Here is a 21217-nt window from a genome sequence, read left to right on the forward strand (position 1 = left end):
GTAATTATAATATCTTGCAGATTTCGTTAGCTTACGGAAAACATATTGCTGTGTCCTACTGTATGTACAATTTACTTGTATCTATGTACTTAACTGAACCCAAATCTTGCAAAAAGCCCTTTAACCAAGGATTGAGTGCATCTTGAGTAATTGGGTTATTAATTATTGTGGGACGTTTTCTGTGCATTACTGTATGTCTGACATTTGTCAACATCAAAAGTTCTAGTTCCTCTATAAGTGCTGATAAGATGCAACAACCGTGTCTATACGTTGTTTCAGGAGACCCAGGACAGTGTATGCATCTTCTCCAGAAGTTTCTTTTTAGAGGATGAAACTGAATCTGTCACAGAGCAACCAAGAGTGGCGGCCTCTCTGTTCTCTGCAGGTGACATCAGAAAATGGGGCCCTCTGTATCATCAATCCACTTTTTTTGCATGAACATGGAGATAAATGGCTCACACATGTTTCCCAAAGCCAGGTTGAGGAAAGAAGGAAGAGTGTATCATGGAGTTTTGGAGAAGAGCTTGGCAAAATAAGCCATGGCACTGCTTTGGAAGGTAGGTGGAACCTTTAAAACAGTATGAACTTTGTTTGACATTGGGAAATATTTGATACCACAAACTTCTCACATCAGTCTGGCAGCAACTTCCCATCACTATTTTGTTGTTGATGACCCTGCACGTCCCACTATCTAATTCTCAGTTTGAGACTTCTGACTCGTCTCCATTCCACCCCTCACCCCCTAACACCGGCCACATGCAGCTCTGTATTTGCACAATCACATGAGTGGACAGCCTCATACTAAATTTTCACATCTCTTAAAATAATCTGTACTGCTGTAATCATTCTGAGCATCCTATTGTCAATAGGTTCTTAAATCCCAGCATCTTCAAAAGGGTATCTGGATGGAAGATCGGCAGTCAATAGGTTGACATGCAATATGTCAACATGGTCAAAAGGTCGATAGGGACAAAATGTTGACTGACAAATGGTTGACAGTGCAGAAGATCGACAGGGTTAAACGGACCACAGGTTCAAAATGCCGACCCAAAAATGGTCAACACATGTTTTTCCATGGTTTTTCAACATGTTTAAGCTTAGGCTCTTGGGGGAGGGTTAGGTTAGGGCTAGGCACTAGGAAGAGGGCTAGGCACCAGGGGGAGGATTAGGGTTAGGCACCAGGGGGAGGATTAGGGTTAAATTAAATAATGTCGACCATTTGAACCTGTTGACCTTCTGCACTGTAGACCATTGTCAGTCAACCTTTTGAAAACGTTGACCTATTGCCTGTCGACCATCTTGCGTCAATGTATTGACTGTCATTCTATTACACGCGGAGCCGGCCCTAGGCATAGGCATTACAAGCAAATGCCTAGGGGCGACTTTCATGCCTAGGGGCATTCAACGACTCTCTGACGCTGCCCCCCCCTACTCCAAGTACCTCCCTCCCTCCGCCTAACCACCCCGCCTGCTGCCGCGATCGGAGCTCGGCTGCGATCGGGTAGTGCAGTGATTGGCCGGTCACGTGACTACACCATCGCCCGGCCAGGTCAGAATGAGCTTCTGCTCAGAAGCTCATTCTGACTACAGAACTAAGATGGCCGCGGGAGGGCATGCGCAGACGCGGCTATCCCTCCCGTGGGCCTTTGCGGAGAAGAGCCCCGAAGCTCCGCCCATTTACAAAAGTTTCCTGAAGCCCCGCCCACCCGCGGGATCCTGTGGCCCCGCCCCCATTGGTATCCAAAGTTCCTCCCATTCACTGTCCACCACCTCTCCCATGGCAACTACTGATGTGGGAATGATATGGCTGCGGCAGTTGTGCACTGAATTATGGAGAAAGTGGAGGCTCAGAGGCTGCTGGTGGAAATGGGCACAAGACAGCTGTCACATGCACCTACAGGTTGGTGTAATGTCTGATGCTGCTGTGTGATCTTATCCAGGAACTGTATGTATATATTTATATATATACATACATTTCTATCTCTATATATAGATAGATATAAACAATGGTAGCAGAACTAGCAATCAGATTATATCCAATGTTATAGTGCCCAGGTGCCTTCATTTGTATTGTAGATACTGGATTCAAGATGAAATGATAGGCAGCATTCCAAGTCTTATAAATAATCTATTTATGTCATGTCATTATACACCAGTGTTTCAGAACGCAAAGTAACATGTATGTCCACATATCCCTCTCTCTATCTGCTGCTCTATCTGGCTCTAAAATATATATATTAAAAAAGATGGACACTCCGATAATCCAATGTACAGAGGGTAGGGTGCCAGAAATGAAAAAATGGCTCAAGCTTAATAAACACTTTGGCGTTCACATATTTACTATGTATGTGGTTAACATATCAACATTCACAGTGTTGTAAGCAGAAAGTCAACATTGATAATGTCTACATGGATAAAATTTCTACATCATTAATGTCGACAACTGCAAAATGTCGACATTGACAGAGTATTGACATTGGAAATGTGGACTTTGGGCCTGATTCAGAGACGGACAGAAAGATGATTACATACGCAATTGAGTGATTTTTTTGCCACCACGCATGCATATATGCCGCACTGCGTAGGCACAGTGATAGCAGGTGCACATAGAAAGTAGGAATCCACCGCAGAATGAGCAACAGGTTGTCAGCATTTAGGGTTGGTGACAGGGGATGGTCAGAGAAACGCAGACGTGTCTGTCCGTTGAAATGCCGTTACATGGGCGTGCATAAATTAGCCACTGTGAGTGCATATGCAGCTGTGCGTGTCTAAAGAGCCCCCAAGGCTGCAGCAGATCTGATCTGCCACAAGGCCAAGATGGCCGCTGATGTGTGGGATGTTACCGATATTTCCGCAGGTCTGTGTCGTTGCACACAGGTAAGAAGGCAGCAGTGGGCGTCCTTATGCTTGGGCGATCTTTGTAAACAGCAGATTTTTGTAGCTGCATTGCATATGAAATCTCAGCTGCGATCATATTATCCACCATTTCTGAATCAGGCCCTTTGTCAAAAGGTACACATACACATATAAATATCCCCTGCAGACCCCACATAAATATCCCCTGCAGACCCCACATATTAACATATGTATGTATGTGTGCGTGCAAAAATGTATATACAGTCAGGTCCATAAATATTGGGACATTGACAGAATTTTCATATTTTGGCCTCTATTCACCACCACAATGACTTTGAAATGAAACATACAAGATGTGCTTTAACTGCAGACTTTCAGATTTAATTTGAGGGTAATTACATCCAAATAGGGTGAACGGTGTAGGAATTACAACGGTTTCTATAAGTGCCTCCCACTTTTTAAGGGGTCAAAAGTAATGCCCGCCATTAGTGATTGCTGAAGACCAGGGGAGTCCGTCACTGACTTCCGCCTTGTCTCCTACATGTGATGTCATGGGTCATTCAACGCTCATACAGCGCAGCATTTTTTTTGCTTGACAAAAGTGCAATAAAGCACTGAAACGTTCCATTACAGCATCAGTGTGATGTAATTTAATTTATTGAGACCGGTGCCACCGCCCATTTGAATGTATAGATAGGGGGGCACCAGCCAAAATCTTGCCTAGGGCACCAAATTGGCTAGGACCGGCTCTGATTATACCACACCCCTTGGGGACACACATGGATGAAAAGGAGATGAAAATCGATAACAGAAAAGATGTGCTGGTATTTGGCAAGCACTCTAAAAAGTTAAAAGTTTGGATCCTGTTCTTTCATTCTGTACTGTATCAGTTTATTTGCAACTATACATTGTGTCCAACTGATTGCAAAATAAATTAACAGTAAAATACAAAAAAAAGAAAAGAACAGGGCCTGATGCAGAATTGGATGGAAATTGGGTGTATGTTGCTCCCAAACGGCATGCACAGAAAAAATGCATATATTCACCTGCACACTGTGTTGTATGCATTTTGCTGTGCACCCACCCCCAGATGTCTCGCTTTTCTGTTAAGCTTGTTTTATATTTTGTTCAGATGTGAAACACTTTGAGTCCTATTAGTAGAAAGGTGCTGTATAAATAACATTATTATTATTATTATTATTATTATTATTATTATATGTATGCTTGGTTTTCTGTGAATCATTATCATCAGTGGCCACTTGCCCCAACCTACACTTGGCGCACAAAGTATGCCTCCAAAAACATGTAATTATCACTTACTTCCAACTCTATATAGCCTGCAGTTCCTTCGAGCTGCCCTTACTGTACCACATGAGCGCGCCGTGTTACAGCGTGAGTCACTGGGAAAAAGGCTGCAGCCATTTTCCCAGTGATTTTTGCTGTTTTGCAGCACCAGCCCGGCACTACAGAGCAGCACGCTGGAGACTACGGACAGGTAAGTATAAGATTATATAGGTGCAGGGAGTGCGGTGTGGGCACACCCTGCACCCATTAAAGATACGCCCCTGCCCTGAACCACACACCCAGGGGTGGTCCTATCTGACATACTCAACACCCTATACCTTGCACAACTGAAGCTCTGCCGTCTATTAGATATTAACAAAATTGTAGGAAAATGTCATACAAATCAAGATTTAAAGTGAAACAGGATGTTTTGCAGAGGTGTGATGTTCCAACGATACAATCTTTCAATTCCACTTTTAGTTTGTCATTCTGTATGATGGCGTTCTGCACTGTATTTTTAAATTCCACACTAATGGTTTAAAATATTAATATATCCTGCCCCATGGTGTGGACTGAGATATAAAGGCAAAAGTGGTATAAAAATGTAAGACCAAATTCAGCTAAAGAAACTTGTAAAATTTCACAGTCGATTGGAGAATGCTGTGAATATTCCATGTTACAGTTCTGATGCAATGTCACAAAGAAATAAGCAAATTATGTTTATCTGGTCCTTTCATATTTGTAAAGCACTCCATGGCAGCCTTTACATATGGGTCAGTCCTTGTTCAGCTGAGTAGATATAGGAAAAAAAAAATTACACCTAGGGAGTATATTTACTAAAGTACAGGTTTTTAGAAGTGGAGTTGTTGCCCATAGCAACCAATCAGATTCTCGCTATAATCTTCTAGAAGGTGCTAAATAAATAAGTCGAATTTGATTGACTGCTATGGGCAACAACTGCACTTCTAAAAACCAGCACTTTAGTAAATTTAGCCCCCTAGTCTTTAACCACTTAATAGACACATTTGTTTTACCAAATGGCCCTCAAAAATTCATGTTTTAAGAAGATAATGAAGTTAAAACATATTTTTAAAATATTTTATTGAAAAATAAAATTGCCTAGTGGGTATCTTCCACATTGTGAATTTGCTCCCCATTGGCAATAATCTCCCTCCCCAGTGGCAATAGTTCTCCATTAGCATTACTCCCAACTCCCTGGTGGTAATCAATCCCCAGTTGTATATCCCTCCACTCCCGCTGTAATAGGTCCCTCTTATTTCCCCCAGTGACAGGTGTAATTTGTTAAACTATTTTACACCCTCTCATCCTCAATATTTTTGGACTTTAATAGGACATTACCCCCACCCCCAGTGCCAATAGAGCTCTTCCCCCCCAGTGCCAAAAGAGCATGGGAGCATTGCCAATCCTCCACATACAGAGCACAGCGGAGCATGTGTTAGGTGTGACTGATGATCCCCCTGCTGCAGCTGATCACTGCACTTGCAGAGTTCAGCCAAGTAGTGCTTGGGGAAACTAAGTTGCCCTACTTACACTTTTGTCACCGATGCATGCGCTCCTGAATGCTGGTCCACGATTTGAGCCACCACAGTGAGCGCTTTTTGAAATTTAAAGATGACTTATTTCCCTGTTACTACCTCTGGTAGCTGAGACTGGCCCTCAGGAGCCACCCTTTGTCCTGGTGTGCACTCCTTATAGAAGAGACACCAATACCTTCCAGATGCTTTCCAGGACAAACAAACAGTCTCCTTATCAGCTGAATATACAGGAAGAAGAAATAAAGGAGGAGTCACACTGTTTGCAGACTAAACACTACAGAGTGTAGAAGTTTCCTGCCTCTACACAGCTATTCAAGTTTTAAACCATAAGTAAGGGTTGCCAAAAAGTCTGAGAATGAGCACAAACCTCTTACACAACACACCTCTACTGGATACAAAATATACTATGGTCCAAATGTAATAGGGTGAGAGATTAGAATATGTAAGAGTTTAGCAGTAACCTCTCACACTTTAAACTCGCCCAATGTAATAGAGTCAGAGAACATGAAAACGTGCATATTTTTAGACTCAAACAACTCTCGCAATTTAAACCCTCATCCAGATGTTTTCCCATTCTGAAGATAAACCTTCGTCCTCGACCAATGTGAGAATTTACTGCTAAACTTTCACATTTACTAAACTCTCACCCTATTACATTTGGTCCTATATGTCATAAGCATGTGCGTTATCCCTTATATTCTAAATTTATGGTCATCTTTGTTTAAATATTGTGCATAAAGTTTCTGGCAAATCCACAGTAATATGAGTGAGAGTGAATTTTAACCTTTCATTTAATCTTATTTCTGCAGATTTAAATGCTCATCATAACAATATAGAGGAACAATCAAACACTTGTAAAACACAAAGTACTGAAGATCGTGAGGCTTTCATCACTCAGGAGAAGACTGAGAGCTGCGATGTTCAAGAGAATTCAGATTCACACATAAAGAATTCAAAACTGGTTCGGAAATCTGTTGTTGTAAGGACACGGAAACAATCTAAGATAGAAACCAATGTGATAATAAATATATCACGCACTTTAGATGAAGGTCTTGATGACAAAAATCAAACACTCTGGATGTCAGATAAGAACAGACATTCCTTAGCTCCACACAGTGTCACCTGGATTGAAGAGGAAGAAAACACTTTAAAGAAATCGAATTCTGAATCTTCTCTAAACTCCTCTGACAGCTTTCTTCTCCCTCCATTGCCAGAGCTGGACTCTGTTTCCATCAGTAGCGTTGAAGATGAGGAATGCAGCTCTTTGAGGCACAATAGGAAACATTCACATGGACTTGGAGATATGGTTAGACATAGCCTACTAGCAGTTAGTACTGCACTTACTGGACTTGTATCTCCAGAAAAACACCTAGGAAATAGAATACAGCAACTTGCTGAGGACCCTCTTTCTTTACTTGGAAGTACTCTTCAGCCATTCATATGCCATCTGCAAAAGGGGTCTGTGCAATACCAGAACAGCACAGATATGCTACAGGCTATACGCCAACTGATAACCAACCACAAGAACTATCTGATTGACAGTGATGAGATTTGGGACATTCTGGAACACCAAGATATTGAAGATTTCAAAATTGGTAAGACACTTGCCCCCTAAACCAGAGGTTCCCAAACTGTCCTCAAGGCACACTAACGGTCCAGGTTTTAAGGATATCCATTGTTGAGCACAGTTGGTTAATTCAAAATACTGAGGTACTAATTAAGTCACCTGTGTCCAAGCATGTTTATCCTTAAAACCTGGAACGTTAGGGTGGCTTGAGGAACGCTTTTGGGAACCTCTGCCCTAAACACAGTGCTCAATACACACAATTAATTTTGCAGTTATGTTAGGAAAGTCATTGGTAACAAATACCCCAGTGGATTATTAAGAGGTGGATACAGACGTGGTTGCATCTGTTGCTGCACCGCATCTTTATACTAATGCTGCGGCCAATTTCACTCAACGTGAGATGCCCACTTACAGCGGTGCAAATCCGTCTCAGATGCATCCTTAGACTGTGACACATTTATCAGACACACCATGGAAACTTGCACCAGCCCTATGGTAGGCCTATTTACTCCGTATACACATGGCGTCCTGTGTGAGCTGTTCTGCATCTTCAGATGCAGCCGCTGTCAGCGACACGCCCAAGCCTGCCTAGTTACACCTGCATCCACATTCATTCTGCATCTCCGTGTGGTAACCATGGGCATGTGCAGTGTGACTCAGATGCATACGCTGAATGACTAAGCCAACTGCGGCATTGATACTGCGTCCACCTCTGGATCAGGCCCCTACTGTACTACTGATGCATGCAGCAATGGGTGTTTTCAGGGGAGGTGTCTAAGAGACAACCAAGCGCTTAATAAACACTATGAACCCCCACACTGTGACACAGCCACAGCCAATAATGACGTGGACAAGCTCATAACATGATATGGCCATGCCCCATGCTCTGATGCATGAATCTGAAATGTTTGTAGGTATACTAACCAGTTATAACCTATTAGCCCTTCATTAACTGTATATAGGTGGCCCATATGGTCTATGTGCAGCATAGTGAGAGAGTTGTACCTGTCTGATGCAGAGAATATTAATATATAATCATACCTCTAATAATATAATTACCTATACCAGGGGTGGGGAACCTTTTTTCTGCCGAGGGCCATTTTGATATATATAACATTATTTGTGGGTCTGGTGCAGACCACGCCCCCTCTCCGTATTATATCACAAGGGGCAGGGCCACAATCATCAGTGATTACAGCAATGCCCGGAGCATCCTGAGGATGCTCCGGGGAGCTGTAAGGGCAGCGGTGTGACCATCTGAAGCATTCTAAGGACGCTACAGTTAGCACTGCTGCATAGATTCTGGCTGCAGGGTACCATTCTAGGCACCCTGATAGCCAGATGAGGCTAGCAGAAAAAAGCTCCAAGGGCCACACCAAATGATTCCGAGGGCCTTATACGGCCCCCGGGCCTGAGGTTCTCCATCCCTGACCTATATCAAGACCTCACTGTGTTATAGCATCACTGTAACTCATACTTGCTGACTTACTGGCAGCAAGGTCGGCACAGCGATGGGCGTGGTGCAGCATAGGAGGACGATGCAAGGGTCATGACGGTACCATCATGTCATCATTGCCCCGCTATACATTGCCGATATTACCAACATTGTAAAGCAGGGGAAGGTCTACAATAGCCAATGCCATCTAAAGATGGTGATAGCTATCGTGGCCAAGTTAGGGAAAGCTTCACTTTCATATTTTGGGGTCTATTTATCAAGCAGTGAAAAGTGTGGAGAAGTGGACCAGTGGAGAAGTTGCCCATAGCAACCAATCAGCTCCTACCTATTATTTTAAAGACTGTACTTGATAAATGCTATTTGAAAGCTGATTGGTTACTGCCGGCAACTTCTCCACTGGTTCACTTCTCCACACTTTTCACTGCTTGATAAATAGACCCCAAAATATGAAAGTGAAGCTTTCCCTAACTTGGCCACGATAGCTAGAGCTGCTCCCATAGAAACCTATGGGGAATGCTTTTGCCACAGAAAATGGGGGGACTGCAGCAGATATCTCCAATATTGGCTGCGGTGCTCCCTTCTTACATCCTGGGAATATTTCATTTTTGCAGGTATCCGAAACAGACAATTTCAGGGATTTTCCACCAAATAGTATTCATAAATATGCCCATTAGGGTTCTATTTATTAATGGCAGCTTGCAGACATTATTCTTAAAGAGGACTGCGGTCGGCCCACTTCACCAAGCTCCGAAAAGTGTAGCTTGGCTCTGACCCAGTAGCTAACACCATCTTCTGAAGACATTAACCACTGTAGCACTGTATGTGGAGAGAATCACTAGAAAGGAATTTCCCCAGAGGCCTCCATGCTTATCCCCCTCACTCTATAGCTAAAGTTTTCTGTGCATGGGTGGCCTAATGGCTGCCCTGTAGTGAAGTGATAGTGACTGCTCCCACTTTAACTAATACCTCTTGCGTTTTCTTTCTGATAATGTTTGCCATGTTACAGGAAGACATACAGACATCTCCTCATTCTGTTCTCCTTCTTTTTACTTTCTGCTCACATGTCCCCCTGTGCTGATATGTCAACGATACACTAACTCAAATTCCTAATACTTCTTAATGCACATAAACTGTATATTTTGTAAGATGTTGGTTACACTGGTGAGGAGGTTTGCAGTAAATACCTGCAAAAACATATTTGTTATCACCGCTAAGAGTAGATTAGAAACTATTATTTTAGGGATCTCTGACTGGTGCATGATGTGATTTTATTTCTAATGTTAACGTTTCACGGTTAGGACAATAGGTGTCTGCTCTGGTTAGACACAATAAGTTTGTATATAGCGAGATGACTGTTCTCAGAAATAACTCGTGTCTGTGGTTTGCAGTACACACTCTAGACTTCCTTTTACAATCTAGTCATAACCTTAAAAATGTATTTGCTAGTGGTAAGAAAAGGAAAAAGTATTAATATAATTACTGCACACAATACTGAGGTGTATTGCACACTATCATGTTGAAAGTTCTCATATCACTAGGAAACAATTCAGGTGCCAATAAAAGGTGATTAATCATTATGTAATATACAAAAATGCAATTGAACCATGGAATTTTTCATTATTAGTTGTGAGTAGATTGTTATCTTATGGTCCCCTGGCCTTTTAGTGTACTTTATATAGTCGGTTAATAATACACTATAGCAGTGATTTTCAACCTTATTCAACTCGAGGCACACAGCGCAAGATTTGAAAATTGCCAAGGCACACCATCCGGCAATGCGGTGTGCGAGACAGATGAAAAAACATACACATTGGCCTCCGCAGGAATAAAACACACATACATTGGCCTCCGCAGGAATAAAACACACATACATTGGCCCCAGAAAAACAAAACACACATACATTGGCCTCCGCAGGAATAAACACGCATACATTGGCCTCCGCAGGAATAAACACGCATACATTGGCCTCGTAAAACACACATACATTGGCCTCCGCAGGAATAAAACACACATACATTGGCCCCAGAAAAACAAAACACACATACATTGGCCTCCGCAGGAATAAACACGCATACATTGGCCCCAGAAAAATAAAACACATATACTTTGGCCCCAGAAAAACAAAACACACATACATTGGCCTCCGCAGGAATAAACACGCATATATTGGCCCCAGAAAAATAAAACACATATACTTTGGCCCCCACAGGAATAAAACACATACATTGGCCCCCACAGAAAAAAATAACATTGGTTGGCCCCCACAGAAACAAAAAAACTCCCACAGAAACAAAACAAAAAAAAAAAACACCCATTGCTCCCCTCTAAAAAATAAAACATAGCTGGTCCCCACTAAAAAAAAACATGACTGGATCCCAAAGACACAAAAAAAAAACACATTGCTCCCCACTAACACATAAAACATGGCTGGTCCCCACTAAGAAAAGAAAACATGACTGGCCCCCACAGACACAAACAAAAAAACACATTGCTCCCCACCTTGTCACACACACTGCGGCAGGCGAGCGTGCGGGCGGGCTTCCAGGCAGGCGGCCAGGCAGGAGGTTAGCGATAGAGAGCGCGGACTGGCTGATTGGCGCAGCTGGATGGCTGGAGGAGCGTGCAGGAAGGCAGCGGCCAATGCAGCGTGACCTGTGATGTCACGCCGCCGCGTCTTTTGCAGGTCGCTGCCCGGGCGCGCCTGAGTCTCCCAGAGGAGGTCAGCGGCCCAGGCTGCTGCAGTACTGTAAAACGTGCCCTGCGGCTCTGACTGCCGCGGCACACTTCAGAAGCGGCCACGGCACACACTAGTGTGCCGTGGCACAGCGGTTGAAAATCGCTGTACTATAGCGTGCAGTATTTATGGAAAATAATTTGACTCCATGATGTTTGCATACAGAGGAAGTCTAAATAACATTTTCCTATTAAAAGAAATATTTTTTATTCTAGTAGATTGTAATTGGGGTCCGATGTGTTACCACCACTCCACCAGTTCCATAGTGTTTGCCAGGGAAGTGAGTTGGAGACTTACACACTTATCAACATTTATTTAATACAATTTAGATAGATATCCTCTTTTAATATATGATTAAATACTTGGGTACTTGTATGGTCCATGTTTTATTTAAAGTTTTTTTTTTTGTTAAAATAGAATTTTTGGCCTAATACAGGTATTTGGTGGTTGTAGTTTTACGGATAAGAAAAATAATTTTCATATAGTTTTATGATTATTCTTTATTCTTTTTCCTGATCTACAAATAAACCATTTAAAACCAACAAGGACATGCACGGACTTGTACAATAAGATGTAGATTTAATCATTCACTTCACTAGACTAAAGTAAAATATTCAGTGTGAAATGAAAACTCCTCTCAAATGAAGACTTAGCAGTATTAATCCATAGATTTCCCATAATTATAAAGCCAACTCATCTTATATGAGTTTAGTATGGGCTCACAGTCACTGCAGGTTCCCTCATATGCTCTATATGGTGACAGCGAATCATCCTACTGCTTAATACAAGTATGAGTGTGACACAGACCTCACTGCAAAGGATTGTCATCATTAGTCACCAAAGCCTAACATTGATAAACATGGGTAATTCATTGGTGGGCATGGCAGTCCAGACCAACCATTCATGAAATTATGAACAATGAACATATTTTATGCTGTCTAAATGCTCCATAGCACAGTAGCTGTGGGCCTGATTCAGAGACTTATGGAAATATGCGATGATTGAAGATCTGCGCTTGCACATGATATGCTGCTGGAGTCTGGGGGCGGCGACTGGCAGCTTTCTAGAAAATTGAGATGTGTAGGTCTCGTTTTCTGGATGCCCCAAAACCAGTGGCTGAGTTTTCGGACGCAGCTTCACTGGCTCCGGCACTGTGATTTCACTGGACATCCTGAGTAACCTGAGGGTTACGCAGTTGTCCGATGTACATGCAGTCGATCTGATGCTGCGTCTCCAGATGCAGCAATGGATCACAGAAGCCTGCAGGGGGTGTTTTTTTTTTTTTTTTTTACTAAAAACACCTGCGGCTTTTGCATAATATCACACAGCTGCTGCGTACAAAGATACAGCGGCTGTGCTATCAGCGTCTACCTCTGAATTAGCCACGTCTTTCCAACATACCCTACTTAGTTGTTCTGACTCAATGACTCAATGTACAGCATACCTCACTGTACAAGGCATTATCAGGCCACAATAAGCTACATTCCATCAAAGTTCTTTTGGGGGTATGACAAGGCACGCACAGGCCCGCCAAGAGCCATGGCGGTCCCTGGTAATAGGGGGCGTGGCCTAATAGGGGAGGCGTGGCAACGCCCCCTTGCCGAGAAAAAAAAAAAAGATTAAAAAAGATAGGGGGGGCGCTCTGAGCCCCCTCAGCCCGGCGCAAAGAAAGGGGGGGCGCGATCAGTGTGATCGCTCCCCCGCACAGGCATAGGAGACTGCTGTGGCTGCTGGTCAGCAGCCACAAGCAGTCTCCAAATACAGCTCAGCACACGCTGTGAGGGGGGGGCGGCACCGGGCTCCTCAGGAAGCCCGGGCCCGGGTAATCTGTACCCGCTCCCCCCCCTCTCGGTGCCCCTGGGCACACAGCATAGGGCAGTCAGAGAAAACAGAGCAAAATGTCAAATGAAATGAAGCCTATAATTTGCTTTATCTAATGCTACTTAAGCCTATATTGTAGTGCGTAACCATTGGTACCATCGACGCATATCGCACAGGTACACAGCATTTATAACAAGTCTGGCCAGCCGCAGAAACTGCAAGTCTCCTTGCATGCAGAGAGCGCTCATGTTGCATATGTAGTCGCAGTGGCTAACTTATGCATGCCCATGAAACGCCGTTCAGACGGATAGTTACACCTGTATTTTTATGACCACCCTCCCATCACCACCCCCAAACGCAGACAGCCTGTCACTTACTTTGCAATGGATTCCTCCGTGCATCCGTAATCGCAATTGCTGAGCATGCACAGTGTCGTTTATACACATGCGCAATGGTAAACAATCGCTCGACCTGCATGCGTAATTGCATTTGCATGCACTGCTGAATCAGGCCCAAAGTCAGCCCAGTGATGGCAAGTTAGACAAGCAGTAGCAAATACATTATTCTATAAGCTTTCTAAACCTTGATTCGTGCACATGTTCCTTTTAGCCATTTCATAGCTAAGGAAGAGCAGGACTCATCCTCCAAATGTACATTAAAACTGTCAAGGACGAGCCCTACTCATCCTAAGCACTGCTGGAGTTAAAATGGAGGAAATCCATATGTCCGCTACGTATTTTAGCTGCAGCTGTGGACTGGTAAGGAAGGATGTTATTACGGCTATTACATTAAACTTAAAAGCTACCCAAAAAGAAGCCCTCTAGTCATATCATATTTTCATTTTACACATTTACAGAGTATAAAAAGTATTTTTTTTTCACTTTAATGTAACAGTTGTGCTAAAACTAAATTACCAATTTTATTTTTGTTCATCTTAGCTTCCATCATCGAAACTTCTCTATACAAGTGTGTGCTGAAGCCTCTCCACGATGCTATTTATTCACAACTGCTGTATATGCACAACAGAGATGGCTCCCTGGACAAGTTGTTAGGTAACCAGAGGAGGATGAAGACCTGGAGCCTTAGTCAGCAGAAACCACGTGCAGGACTTCCTGGGTCTGGAACTATGGAAAAGATTCAGCAGAAGCTGTCGCTAATGCACATAGTCTATTCCCCAGAGAAGAAGGTACTACACCTGCTGAAAGTATGCAAAATCATTTATGAGTCAATGGAGAACGCTAGTGGAAAAAAAGGTGTGTTACTCGGTGCACAGGTTGCTCCATATTATATTTACCTAAGATTTGGTGTTTGAGAGTCTTGGGAGGGGAAAGAATTATTTATTAGGAGTAATATTTGATGTTATATTACCGTTCTTTCCAGAGCTGTAACTAGACATTTTGGTGCCCTATGTCAGAAAGAGCTTTGGTGTGTGCCCCCCCCCCCCAATGTAAACAGGGGCAGTGTGCGCCGCATGGTCTCATAGGGAAAGTGCATGGCCACACTATAGTACCCCCAAATCACATTACGCCACACAGTAGTGCCCCTTATTTACATTACACTACATACCTGTAGTAGTGTCCTTTATACACATTATGTTAAATTGTAATAGTGCCCCTTACACATTACGGCATACAGTAGTAATGCCCCTTGCACATTATGCCACACAGTACAATTTGCTCCATTACACATTACATCACACAGTACAAATTCCTCCCCATTACACATTATGCCACACAGTACAACTCCCCCCTCCCCTCTTACACATTGTGTCACACAGTACAACTCCCCCTTACACATTATGCCACACACTACAACTCCCCCTTTACACATTATGCCACATAGTACAACTCCCCCTTACACATTATGGCCACACATTACAACTCCCCCTCCCTTACACATGCCACACAGTACAACTCCCCCTCTCCCTTACACATGCCACACAGTACAACTCCCCCTCCTTCCTTACACATTATGCCACACATTACAACTCCCCCCTCCCTCACACATTATGCCACACAGTACAACTCCCCCTTACACATTATGCAACACATTACAACTCCCCCTCCCTTACACATGCCACACAGTACAACTCCCCCTCTCCCTTACATATGCCACACAGTACAACTCCCCCTCCTCCCTTACACATTATGCCACACATTACAACTCCCCCCTCCCCTTACACATTATGCCACACAGTACAATTCCCCCCCTCTCCTTACACATGCCACACAGTACAACTCCCCCTCCTCCCTTACACATTATGCCACACAGCACAATTCCCCCTCTCCTTACACATGCCACACAGTACAACTCCCCCTCTTCCCTTACACAATATGCCACACATTACAACTCTCCCCTCCCTTACATATTATGCCACACAGTACAATTCCCTTCCTCTCCCTTACACATGCCACACAGTACAACTCCCCCCTACTCCCTTACACATTATACCACACAGTACAACTCCCCCTTACACATTATGCCACACATTACAACTCCCCCTCCCTTACATATGCCACACAGTACAACTCCCCCTCTCCCTTACACATGCCACACAGTAAAACTCCCCCTCCTCCCTTACACATTATGCCACACATTAAAACTCCCCCCTCCCCTTACACATTATGCCACACAGTACTATTCCTCACCTCTCCTTACACATGCCACACAGTAAAACTCCCCCTCCTCCCTTACACATTATGCCACACATTAAAACTCCCCCCTCCCCTTACACATTATGCCACACAGTACTATTCCCCACCTCTCCTTACACATGCCACACTGTACAACTCCCCCTCCTACCTTACACATTATGCCACACAGTACAACTCCCCCCTCTACCTTACATTATGCCACACAGTACAACTCCCCCATCCCCCTTACATATTATGCCATACAGTACAAACCCCCCCTCTCCCTTACACCTTATGCCACACAGTACAACTCCCCCCCTCTACCTTACACATTATGTCACACAGTACAACTCTCCCCCCTCCCTTCCACATTATTGTGCCACACAGTACAATTCCCCCCCTCTCCCTTACACATTATGCCACACAGTACATCTCCTCCCCTTCTCCCTTACACATTATGCCACACAGTACATCTCCCTTACACATTATGCCACACAGGACAAAGCCCCCCACCCCTCCTGGTCTCTCAGCACTTACCTGCGTCACTGTGGGAGCCGCAGTCTCCATCCTCACCTGTGCCGCCTCCTCTGCACTGACTGGGCTGCAGCCCAATGCTGAAGGAACGGCTCCTCGGCACAGGGCACTGTGGGATTGGGCTGGGAGAGACGTCATGATGTCTCTCCCAGTCCTTGAAGACTCTTCTGCAGACGGGGGAGGGGGGGAGCTCAGGAGGCAGTCAGCTGTGTAATAGGAGCGGTGCGCCCTGCAGAGAAGAAGCTGGGCACACAGTTACCATTAAACATTGCAGCGGGCAGCCAATGTAGATGAAAGCCAAGTTAGAGGGGTTGATCGCTGGTGGGGGTGGCCGGTTCCGCCTACAGGGCATGTGCGCTCTGTGCGGGCGCACCGGCCGCACCACCCTAGTTATGGCCCTGGTTCTTGTTGCAAAATATGTTAATTTGTTCAAGAATCAATTACACAGGGAAGTTTGTGAATAGAAAATGTACAACTGCATAACAAGGATTAACAAACAAGATTCTGGAAGACAGTGGGCAAGATGCATGACGTATTACACTCAGGATACAATGCATCCCGCTGGTCTTCCCGTGCTTGCAGGTATTGGTAACACCGGTATGCATGAAGAACACCGCAAAGGACCACTATCTCGGTAAGAGCAGCCCTTTGCAATGGAGAAACTTCCAGGTGTATGACCAAGAAGTCCCTCCGGCATCCTTCTGCGCATGCACAGAAGGACGCACGCACCGCAGGGGGTGCTGGGAGGGATCTGATTGGATCCCTCTCCAGCACTCTCCCAATAGAAGTCCATAGGCTTCTATAGGGTAATGCCATCAGGAAGATATCATTGCCCACCACAACCAAGCCCTGGAGTGCATCACATTCTAGGGCTTGGTGCAAAAGAGAAATGCGGTCAAACCCACATGTTGGAGTTTTACCGCATTTCTGGCTTTGCTGCATCCCGCCCAGTATGTTATAACAATAAAGACAGACTTCAAAGTGACAACTTGAGACAGATCACCACCTGTTGCCCCCTGTTGTAGCTTCTCAAGCTGCATGTTTTTTAATTTTCCAACAAAAGTACCTTTTGCCTTTTCCCTATTTTTTGTGTAATCAAGAAACAATAGCATTACAGTCAGTAAGTCGACAATCATAATGTTGGCAATCAAAATGTTGACACCATAATGTCCATATTTTCTAAATGTTGACATTCAGTATGTTGACAAACAGGAGCGGGCATTGGTCGTTATCGTTCATTTTGTTGTAAAAACTGAACGATATTTTGGACGACTGGACAATAACGATATCGTTATCATTCCGTCGTCCAAAATAACGCTGCATGTGTACGCAGCATAAGGCTGCAATTAGGGTTAATGTTAGGATTAGCTGCAATTTGGGTTAGTTTTAGGCTAATATATTAATTTCTTCATTGAAACTGTCGAAATTCACAATGTTACTATTGTGGATGACAACATATCATCTATCAACATATCCATTCACAAGCTTTACATTATGGTATCAACATAATGAATGTCAAATTCTGCATTAGACATAACATACCACACCCAAAGATGGAGTGTATACCAGCTAGTGAATGGAAAATAGACCTGTTTATAAAAGTTACTTTATAGTTTCCATGTGTGTGCATTTGTTTTGGCTATAGTGGCATGACTGATAAAGTTTTTCCTTTTTTTTTCTCTCCCAGAAGCCTTTGGGGCTGATGACTTCTTACCAGTACTGATCCATGTCTTGCTGGGCTGTGACCTCACTTCTGTGCTTTTAGATGTAGAATATATGATGGAACTTTTGGATCCTTCTCAACTTCAAGGAGAGGGTAAGTTTTATGATAAAAACATGGTCAGCATAACTGTCCATTAGTTTCAGTGTGTCCCTGTCCAGATCATAGTATTTCCTCTTTACTTCCTTTTTCCTATTCACTAATCAGTTTTCTATATTACAAATACATGAGTAAAGTGTGTTGGTAAGCATACTGTATTTATTATGATCATGTTAGCCCTGTGTTCTACACGTTTTGTACTTAGCAATTTTGTCTTTTACTTGTATCCATGTGTCTCTTTGGATGACATTCATTTTGTAATGCAGTGACATTTCATGTAAAAGATAATGAGAGGCCTTAGTAGTAGTGTAATAGAATACATGGTTCTTGCTTCTGTAGAGAACATATATATTTTTTTCTTTTCAGGTGGTTACTATCTGACTACATTGTTTGGAGCCCTGTATCATATAAGCAGCTTTAATACTGTATCAAGACAGCTCAGTGTGGAGGCCCAGAATTCTATACGCCAATGGCAGCGCAGAAGGACTATTCAACGAAAACACACTTTTGAAAACCGCATCCAAATGAACATGGAGACCTCAGAAGATGTGTCACTGGTGGCCTCTGATAGAATGTAGCGTAGAATTTTATTTCACAATGTCTAATCAGCAATTCAAGCCCTTGTTGTATTTTTGCACATTAATTTGGCATTAAAATGCCACTTGTAAACTCTATGGTGACTCATTGCAGAACTGAAAGGAAATGTATTTTATTCAAAATAAGACTGATTATTGTGGTCCAACTACAATAGAATTCTTCTCATAACTTGCTCATACTACACAAATGTATACTAGTAATGTACACTATAAGACAAATACTCACTTAAAGTTTCATTAATTTTATTATCTAACGATAAACATTTTTTTTCTATTTTGCAGCAAAAACATTTACATTTAAAATGAACTCTCTGCATATTGATGTCTACCAAGCTTTACTTACATAGACAATTGCCTTAGTGTGCCTCACCCCCAATTATGTTATACAGTAAATGTAGATATGTAGGAGGGACACATATTAGGAAAGCCTTAATGGAGTCTATGGAGGCATCATGGATTATTTAGCTTTGCATATGCAAATGGAGATAAATATACCTTAGCATTAGTAGATATTTAGACAACCTCAAAGTGCAAACATTGCATCTTGCACATAAGCAGCATTATGTACTAAAGAGTTTCATTTCTACTTATACTATCTGATACTGTATATATTTTCCATACTGTGAATCGTAGATATGGCTCCTGTAAATTACAAAAACAGACTAGAACTCATTAAGGAAGGTGTAATGTAGTAGAGCACATTGAGTCTCCCTGTGAGGCTGGAGGCTGCATAACAACGTATAGTACATTTCCATTATAGACAGCCTTCATTTTATACATCGGTTATACCCCATGGATTATTTATTGTATTTAAATTGGAGTACCATTCACTTCTTGGATCCAATTGAATCATAATATCTGTATAATGTGTATCTTAAATGCATATTGAGAGTGCAAGCCTTAATCCATATCTATGCTCATTTACTGTAAACTTGCAGTAAGTCTTCTAAGTATTTTTTATATTTATATGTCTGTATATTTTTGTATTATATGTATATTATGAATATATATGAAGCGAATTACCCCAGGATTTCTGTGCCAGTCTTGGGGTATGTTCCAGGTTTTTCAGCAATTGTTTTAAGATTTTCTAATTGATTTTACTGATCTCTCTATGCCATCCTGCTAGAAAGATTTCTGGGTCATGGAGGGGGGAGGGAGATCTGCAGATAGCACTCTAATGCATGGTCTTTGATTAGCCACTGGTACTGAGGGCCTGATTCAGAGCCGGACGCTATGTGCGCTCGCTCGTTCAGAAAAAGGGGCCAGCTATTTAAATTGAGCGCTCGCTCTTTGCGGTCTGTTGACGCCTCTATGTCTGAGCGAGCGAACGAAACATGCGCTCGCTATTTTGTAAAGACGCCCCCTGGCCGCTCGCATCCTACGTCATCTCCGCTATTTATTTGATTAATCGAGTATATCGAAAGGCGTCTGAACTGCTCGCAGTGCTTGTGGTAGGATTTTCCTACCGCAATCATGCGAACAGTTCAGGCTAAGAAACAACCAAGGGACGTGGTCGATGACGCTGCTTTGTTAATTATGCACACCCTTAAAATGCCCGTTTTGACCGTTTGGCAAGCCTGCGTTCGGATCACCACTCCCCGTTTTCAAGCACCTTCCCCTGTTACCACCCACAAACGCCTCATCCTGTCACTCAAATTAGCAGGCACTCGCTCTTTTGCGAGCGCTCGATTTCCGACCGCAATGACTGGTTGGCGCATGCGCATTACGACCCATACGCATGCGCAGATGTGCGAAAATCGCTCGGAGCGAACGAGCGGCCGCTTGCGAGCGGCTCTGAATCAGGCCCTGAGTATCTAGTAATTGGAAAAATATAGTTGCACTGGGGCAGAAATGTGAACGGGTAAAGTGCAAATGGAGAAGTATACTGGGTGCCTGTGAGGAAGGTAACAGAGGAGTCAAGGTAACATAATTTATTATAGATCAAGGAAAGGCATGGACAGTAATGAATGAGATGTTGGTAGCACTTGCAAATACTTTCTAATAAACAATGTTTTAAATACCATTAAAAATGTCAGTTTTCATTTGTCATTTAATGCTTTTGTTTTAGATCCCACCTGCTTATCTCAATTACATACACATACAGGCCAAAGAAAATAAATTTGGGGAGTTTTAAAAAAGCTACAGTCATGGCTCTAAAACAGATAAAAGTAGCTATATGATATATTTATTACATGTCTATGCATATTTACATAAAGTAAGTTTGAGTTATATTCCTTATTTGAATACAAATAAATGAAAAATAAGCCAAAAATTTTAAAATATAGCTGCAACAGCTGTAAAAAATAGCTACACTAAACAAAGAGAGGGTTATAAGTTGTCTCTAAAAATATATGTCAAAA

General features: G+C 43.0%; 1 protein-coding gene across 1 annotated transcript; it reads left to right on the plus strand.

The window, feature by feature from the left end:
- The first annotated feature begins 328 nt into the window (after window positions 1-328).
- LOC148508197 (ras and Rab interactor 3-like) lies at window positions 329-19134 on the plus strand. Its single transcript, XM_088444923.1, has 5 exons — window positions 329-557; window positions 6506-7291; window positions 14214-14528; window positions 18130-18258; window positions 18628-19134. Exons 1-5 carry the CDS (start codon window positions 329-331, stop codon window positions 18837-18839), a joined length of 1671 nt encoding a protein of 556 aa, XP_088301049.1. The 3' UTR covers window positions 18840-19134.
- The last annotated feature ends 2083 nt before the right edge of the window (window positions 19135-21217 follow it).

Source organism: Taudactylus pleione, unplaced genomic scaffold (genome assembly GCF_031769625.1).
Source record: "Taudactylus pleione unplaced genomic scaffold, aTauple2 ptg000374l, whole genome shotgun sequence".
In the NCBI taxonomy this organism is placed as follows: Eukaryota; Metazoa; Chordata; class Amphibia; order Anura; family Myobatrachidae; genus Taudactylus; species Taudactylus pleione.